The sequence below is a fragment of the Antrostomus carolinensis genome, unplaced genomic scaffold, assembly GCF_000700745.2.
Source record: "Antrostomus carolinensis isolate BGI_N321 unplaced genomic scaffold, ASM70074v2 Scaffold39524, whole genome shotgun sequence".
Lineage (NCBI taxonomy): Eukaryota > Metazoa > Chordata > Aves > Caprimulgiformes > Caprimulgidae > Antrostomus > Antrostomus carolinensis.
The window spans coordinates 10,069-17,712 of record NW_010312089.1 but is presented as its reverse complement, the minus strand read 5'-3'; the positions used below and the strand labels follow the sequence as shown (position 1 = coordinate 17,712).

Here is a 7,644-nt window from a genome sequence, read left to right as displayed (position 1 = left end):
TTTATTTCAGTATCTTTTAAGGAAAATTATTTTTTTTAATATTAAACTCACCTTTCATTACTCCAGTTTACAGTTGGATCATCCATTTTATTAATAAGAACTATTAAATGTTTTACACCTGCCGTTTTTGCTAACATGGCATGTTCTCTTGTTTGTCCACCTTTCTCAAATCCAGTTTCAAACTCTCCTTTTCTTGCAGAAATAACCTAATTAAAAAGACACATTTTAATAGAAGTTCTACAGTTATATCAACAAAACAACTGACAATGCCTTATTCAAAAATAACTTTGGATGGTCAAAACCAGTAAAAGCTTTCAAAATGCACTGATATATCCTCAGTATTAGTTTCTGCACTGACATATATGAAAATCACATGGCACCTGTGGACAATGTTATGAAGCTGTTAAGTTACTCCAAAAACCACTCAACTTCGCAGACTTGAGATGTGAAAATTTTGCCCACTCTAACTAACCAAAAGAGTAAACAAGTAAACAAAAAATAAAAACCAGAGGCTTAATTCCACAATATATCCAAAATAAAAGAATCTGATTTGTCCTTACCAGCACAGCAAGATCAGCTTGAGAAGCCCCACCAATCATATTTGGAACAAAGCTCTTATGTCCAGGAGCATCTAGAATAGTGAAGTGTTTCTTCTCAGTTTCAAAGTAGGCACGACCCACTTCTACTGTTTTACCTTTGTCTCGCTCTTCTTGATTTGTGTCTAAGGCCCATGAAAGGTACCTAAAAAAAAACCCAAACAACCACAACCCAACATTCTATTTTTTGCATTCAAATGTATGTACAATTTGTCCATCATAAAATTTCTTTTTTCTATGCTCAACTGTTCTAACTACCTCAGCATTACTGAACTTAAGCATTTCCAAGACCAACAGTGACTTTTTAGTAAGTGTTTTGTGTATGCACAGTGAATGTAGTGCCCAGTGCTAGCTCTCCCTCACATACCTAGAAGGATGCAATTCTAAATAACAATTTTCAATTACTGAGTTCTCCAGGTATGATCTAACCTCAAATACCATAAGTTTTGCCTCAGTTTGAAAAACACCCCTGGATCAAATAAAATAAATTCTAAAATCCTCTTTCTCAGTGTAATTAACTAAAAATTAGTTCTGATTTGGACTTATTCATATTATGAGAACTATTATTATTATTTCTCATTTATTTGCACGTATTAAACAGAAGTTGGCTATGAAATAAACACCAACTTTATTCACCCATCTTTGATACTATGATCATATCAACTGTTGTCCCTTCCTAATTATATTTTATCCCATTGGTCACTGACAAACAAGTTAGATTTAAGTTAGACAAATAAACTGAAATTTCAAAAAAGATTATTTAGCTCTTTTCAGGTTTTGTGAAAGTTAGTGAATAGAAAGGAGAAAAAAAAAATTACTCTCACTAAGGAGAAGAGTAGTAGTAACTAAATTGAACTGGCTTAACATACCAATACTTTTCACCATTAACAGCAGCTTATAAAGATCTTTAACCTGTCTCTTGTATTGACTGGATAATGTCTGAAGAGACACTGCTAACTCAGCTGATCAGGGACTACTGAACACAAAGATGTCCTTTCCAGCTCAGGAGGTTCCTGAGTCAGAGAAAGCACTAAACATTGGGAATTACGTATATATATAATCACAGTCTTCCCCAGGCAGTAGCTAATTGTCACTGACTGAGGTCCAGATAGCATGCTAGATGGCTTTTGGTTTGTACCAGTATGCATGCTCCTATGTCTTGTAATCTTCACTATGGGCTGTGTTTCTGGAAGACATCAGCCAAGCCAAAGGTCAGGTTTTACTCAGCTAACAAGAATCAAGCTGGATAGGAAGTCCTTTTTACATATAGGGTTTTTTAGGAAAAGATGTATTTTCGATTGAAATGCCAAGTCTGCAATACAGCATAGAATTTTCAGCATCACAAAGTAAAACTGTACAAATTTCAAGACTCTCAACGTAAGAAGTGAGCTAACAAGACCTTTGATAATAACAGAGGTACATCATACTTTCTGTTGTATATCATGGCATCTTTTAAAGAATAAAAACAGCATTAAAGGAAGCACTTCCTGCAACTCGCTCTCTAAAAGAAGAGGCAGAAGACAAAATCTGGTTTTCAAGCTGTCAAGGGTTTTTGAGGAAGGTCCCAAAATATTTATTACTATGATCAACTCCCTACAGGGGGATGATGCTTGCTTGATAAAAGGAACGTATGTCACACTTTCTATCCCCCTCTCACACATCATACAATTAGTTCAGGTCAATGCCCACCCCTTGAGTGCTCCATTGCTGCTCTACCCCTAAGGAAGTCTTGAGCTGCTTCTTTTCCAGAGCCCTTTGAACCTCTGTTTTCCTCCACCACAGCCAAAAATGGAAAGCTTCCAAAATGAACATCATTTTTTCAGGAGTTGTTTGAAGGAGAAAGCAGGCTGCTATATGCACTGTATATACACACATATACACAAAACCAAAACCCAACCAAAAAGACAACAACAAAACAAAACAAAAAAGCCCCCAAAAAATCCACACATGACAAGTAGCATCCACTTGCATGGAAGAAACTTAAGAACTGTGGATCCTGTCTTATATCTCATTTTCATAGGAACAAATGTTACAGCCAAAACTATTAACTCACTCTCTGTGCAAGAGCTGCCTAAGAAAAAAGTCTGCCTTGTATTTCTTTTTACCAGACAACTAGGTTTACCAGAGCATTGGAATGTAAAGCACCAATTAAAAAAAAAGCAAACGGCAAAGCCTGTTCCAATGCAAATCGCGCAAATCGCACTGTTTCGTGTAGTTTTGTTTAAAGGAGTACTGAAGGAAAAGAAGAGATTGCTCCCCACCACTAAAATCCCATTCCAGCAGGAAGCCAGTGCTATAGGGACAGAGACTAAAAACCAGTTTCCCATTTTCATCACAGTGCAAAGAAAAAAAGCACACCAATATCTTCAGTAAGTTCATACCATGTTTCTCTGTTTTTTTCTTTAGCTTCTCTTTCATATTTTTCAAGCGTTCTTTTGTCAACCATTCCTGTTAAATACCTGAGAAGGAGGGGAAAAAAGAAGTGCAATTTTACATAAGCAGAAGCACAGTTCCAAATAGTTAATACTTGTACAATCCCTACAGATTATTTTGAAAAACTGGAACAGCCTGATGCGAGCAGCAGTGGAGATTTTTCTCCACAAAAAGCCACACCATTATCCGATATGTAAAAGAACACCAGTATCACTTTAGCAAAAGTATGATGAATGTCTTTTTTTAAGCCTAATTGTAAAGTGTTCTGCTGAGGCAAGTTTTGAAAAGGAACTACATCTGCTAAGTCAATTTCTGAGACTAACCCAATGTTTCAAAATTAAGCAAAAATTACGATAGGAGAATTTTTCACACACCCCCTCCATTTCTGAAATGTAAAAAAACCCCTATTGTTTCATTCTTTTTAGATATAACAAGGAAACTGATATTTTAAGAGATCTTTCAGTTGAGATGTGAGTAGCGTACAGTATTATTATATTAAAACTTCCATATTTTTCCCTCAGATATTTCTACCTGATCTAATAACAGTAAGCTACTTAGTTTATAAGGAAAATTAATGATAATAAAGGGTTAATGACAAAGATGGTACAAGCATTCAATTTCCCCCCCCCTCTTAAAACAAAGGGATATTCTGCCAAAGTGAAAGACCCCGAAAAGCTTTAGGAACATAACACATTGGTAGGAGTGTTAAGAACAGGCATCTCCTTGTGCAAGGAGAACACTCATACACATCGGTAATAAAATTTGCTCTAGTATGAACTACAAGGTTAAATGTAGCATGACAATTCCAACATTCCAGTTTGGTCAAAACAAAACAAGATGAAAATGCGAAGACAAAGGCCTCCCACTTTTGCTGAGAATATTATTTTAAAATCACAGAAATACTTTGCATTGGCAGGATAGCATTTATTTCTTCATGTACTACTTCCCATTTCTTGGATTTATTTTTTTTTTAAACAAACTGTAAGATCTAGCTGCATTTATTTACTTTTGTCTCATAAAAATACTGCAGTCTCTAGATACTGTTTCTAAAATATCTACAGTATTAACTATTATAATTTCACATTTTGAAATAAAATTATACCTGACAATGTTAGCACCAGGGAATAAGGATATTCAATTTTTTTTAATCTTGTAAAAAGGACAAAGTTTAACAAAGGGTATAAAGCAGTTTCAAATAGCATTTTAAAATGACAAAGAAAAAGTGTCATGTTCTAAGAAAGGGATTAAGTGTTCTTAATTTAATAATTTATGCTTTTCCATAGTTTTTCCATCAAGTAAGTGAAACTCCTATAGCAATAACATTAGATCTGCTGGAATTAAGAAACTCCAGAGACATTACGTAAATAAATTGACAGGGAGAGTAACATTTTATTATAAAAATATTAATTTATGCTGATTAAAGCCATAAATAAAAATATTACTGATTTTACTTAATGTATTTTGAATTCACAAGAAATAACAGCAAATCTAAAAAAATTATTTAAGTTTCCTTACATTATTTGTCCTCCAATAGTTGACTTGCCAGCATCTAAAAATAAAATAAAAAATGTCATTCACAATTTAAGAGAAAATCCTAGAAATCGAAGAAAGCTATTATGAACAAGGTAATCTAATTTATTTCCAAATATATATCCTTTAATTGCAATCTAAGTTTTTTGAAGCATTTCTTAGCTTCCTTTGTTTCCATAACAATTCACTGTCAATTCAATTACACTGAATTTTGAAAATTCTGGTTTCATACTTTCCCCCTTGTCCCTAACTTCTGTAGGCTGCTCTTCAATATTGGGATGTACCTCTGCTCACTGACTCTTTACTTTGTGTGACTCCACTTTGAATTGACCTGAGGATTAAATTACAGGAGTTTTAAGGTGATAGAAGACTCTACAAAAGAAAATAGAGAATTTACTGTAAAACTCATGATTCAATAATTCTTCTGTACTTTTGACTTCACTTAAGATTTTTCTGAAGCTTGTCACTGTTGTGTCCAAGAGAACACAGACACTCTATCCTTGGCACTCCACCCCTGAAAGACCTTCTTTAGGTTTTTTATTTTCTCCAGAGCAGCCTCATTAGAATGAATGTTCCCATTAACCTCAAGACATGGTGAATACATACAGCCCTACACAGATTAATTTCTAATCCTCTGAGTTCTATATAATTCACATCACAAAGATCCAATTACTTCACATTCACTTACAACTTACCTACGTGCCCAATGAATACTACATTTACATGCTCTTTTTTAGGAGCACCCGGTGGCGCAACAACAGATTTCGGTTTTGGTATTTCCTCCTCCTCCTCCATCATTTCCTGAGCGCTTTCTTCAGAAGGCCCCGCGTCCCCTGAAGGACCACCTCCTAGCTCCACTTCACTGGTTTCGTCTTTGTGGTCCCATGACTCTTCCGGGGACATTTCTGTCTCTCCATTTTCCACTAAAAATTAAACAATTAGATATATTCACATAGATAATGGAATTAAAAGCAATGATTATAGAGAAAAGCCCCTGCTCCCAAGATACAATCAAAAGACTTCAACTATCCAGTCTGTTAATGTCTTCCTATTTAAAATGGACAACTGCTGCTTGTTTCCGAAATGATTATTACAGGAGCTTTCAAACTACATTGTGTGCTGACATCAGAAAACCATGATTCACAGGGATTAAGAGACTTCTGTTTTAACAAGACAACAATTTTACAAGGAAAAAAAACAAAACTGAAGATCCACTCAGACCATCATGCTGGTCTGAATCCACAGATACATGCTTCCATACATTTAGAAAGAAAAAGGAAGCGATAATGGTTTAAGTTCTCTCAAAAGCCATACAAATACAAGAAGAAAGATACGATTTCCATGTTCTGATTGCTCATATTACTGATAACTTTAACCTTTTTTTAAATCACCATTTTACACCTATTAATGGGACTATTTTGTAATATGAAATTATTTTTTAAATAAGGCACTGATGCTTTTTCAGTGTTCAAGTCATTCAGTTGCACCTGTCAATGCATACTAGTGTTCGATTACCTCTTTCCTAATCTAAGTATAAAGTCACAATGAAAATCAATAAGGATCAAAAATGCAAAGATTCAATAAGGTATTCTTCAATTTTGTTTTCAAGGATTCAGCAAAAGCACTATAGTAGTATTTTATAGCACTATTGTAGTGAAATCAAACAATTCTCATCTTACCAACAGATTCTGAAATTTCCATGTTAACAGCAGCATTTGAACCTAGGGGGGAAAAAAACCCAAACAAACAAAAAAAGAAGAATTAAGGACGCATATTTACTATGACAGTATCAGGAACAAAGAAAAACAGAGTGACTAAATTAATAAAAGGACCGTTCAGATGTCTGGGCACTTGCCAATGCTATTTAATATACAGATTCAATTTTAAAATTCCTGCTTCGTGCAAGCTTTATGACCTTCAATAAACCACTTGGTCTTAATGTGCCTTGCTTGACCGGCTATAAAATTGTAAATAACCATGGATAACCACACTGCCTTACAATAGTAGTATGAAGATAAAGAAGATTGCAAAGACTCTCTCTTTGAAAAAGGTTCATGGGAATTTTTCAATAATTTTTTTAAGTGTGTAATGGAGATGCATTGTGTACTGTGAGAACATGAAAACAATTACCTTCACAAGAGGCTGTCTGCTCCTCTGGAGAACTCTCTACAGGTGCGCCTGCAGAGAAAAAAGTTCAATTTTTTAAACATATTGATGTAACCAATTTCCACACTTAAGCATAAAAGACCATCTCCCAACTTTATTGCAAGAAATGTATTTAAGAAAAAATACCTCCCCTCCCAAAACCAGTACTAAATATAGCTTCCAAGCACAGATGTTTCTAAAGAAAACTGCCTAAATGTTGTGAAAATAATACACCAGTTCTAAAACCAGTTCATTTATTTTTTCCTCACATGGAAAGATACAATTAAAGCAAGCTTTAAAGGAAGCAATTTTTCTATATGTAGTATTTTACCTTTCCATGCTTTTTGGGCATGCTGGCTGTTTTAAGTGTTAGTATCTAACTGGCATTTAAAAATGTCAGACCAGCTTCATTGTATCCAAAGAAACAATGCGTGCTGGTGTCAGAACTGTACAGAAAGGTTCTGCCAGCTTCCGCTTACAGGCCTACCTACAACACTATGGCACCTCAATTTCACGTAAGCATTCAGCAGAAAATTGAAACAAGCTATTAAAAATAAATTCTTAAGATTTTCTGTCGTTATCAGGGTCAAGAGATGATAAACTCATTAATACACCTGGTAGTCCTCTTAAACACCATAATACAGAATACAATAGTTTTGCTTGGAAAAGACCTTCAAGATCATTGCGTCTAACCATAAATCTAACACTATCAAGTCCACCTCTTATCCATGTCCCTAAGCACCACACCTACATGTCTTTGAAACACCTCCAGGGATGATGTCACTCAACCACTTCCCTGGGCAGCCTGTTCCAATGCTTGACAACCCTTTCAGTGAAGAATTTTTTCCTCATATCCAATCTAAACCTTCCCTGGCACAAGTTGAGGCCATTTCCTCTTGTCCTATCACTTGTTACTTGGGAGAAGAGACAGATGTAGTCA

The 7,644-nt window shown here is 35.0% G+C and overlaps 1 protein-coding gene across 1 annotated transcript; it reads right to left on the bottom strand.

Moving 5' to 3' along the window:
- Window positions 1-51: 51 nt before the first annotated feature.
- LOC104524150 (eukaryotic peptide chain release factor GTP-binding subunit ERF3A-like) lies at window positions 52-6,260 on the bottom strand (the record flags this gene model as incomplete). The annotated part of the gene is made up of 6 exons (XM_010166932.1): window positions 6,239-6,260; window positions 5,255-5,482; window positions 4,545-4,578; window positions 2,978-3,055; window positions 561-741; window positions 52-206 (listed from the first exon to the last, which is right to left on the bottom strand). Coding segments are annotated over exons 1-6 (698 nt in total), but the record flags the coding sequence as incomplete, so codon positions are not given.
- Between the last annotated feature and the right edge of the window lie 1,384 nt (window positions 6,261-7,644).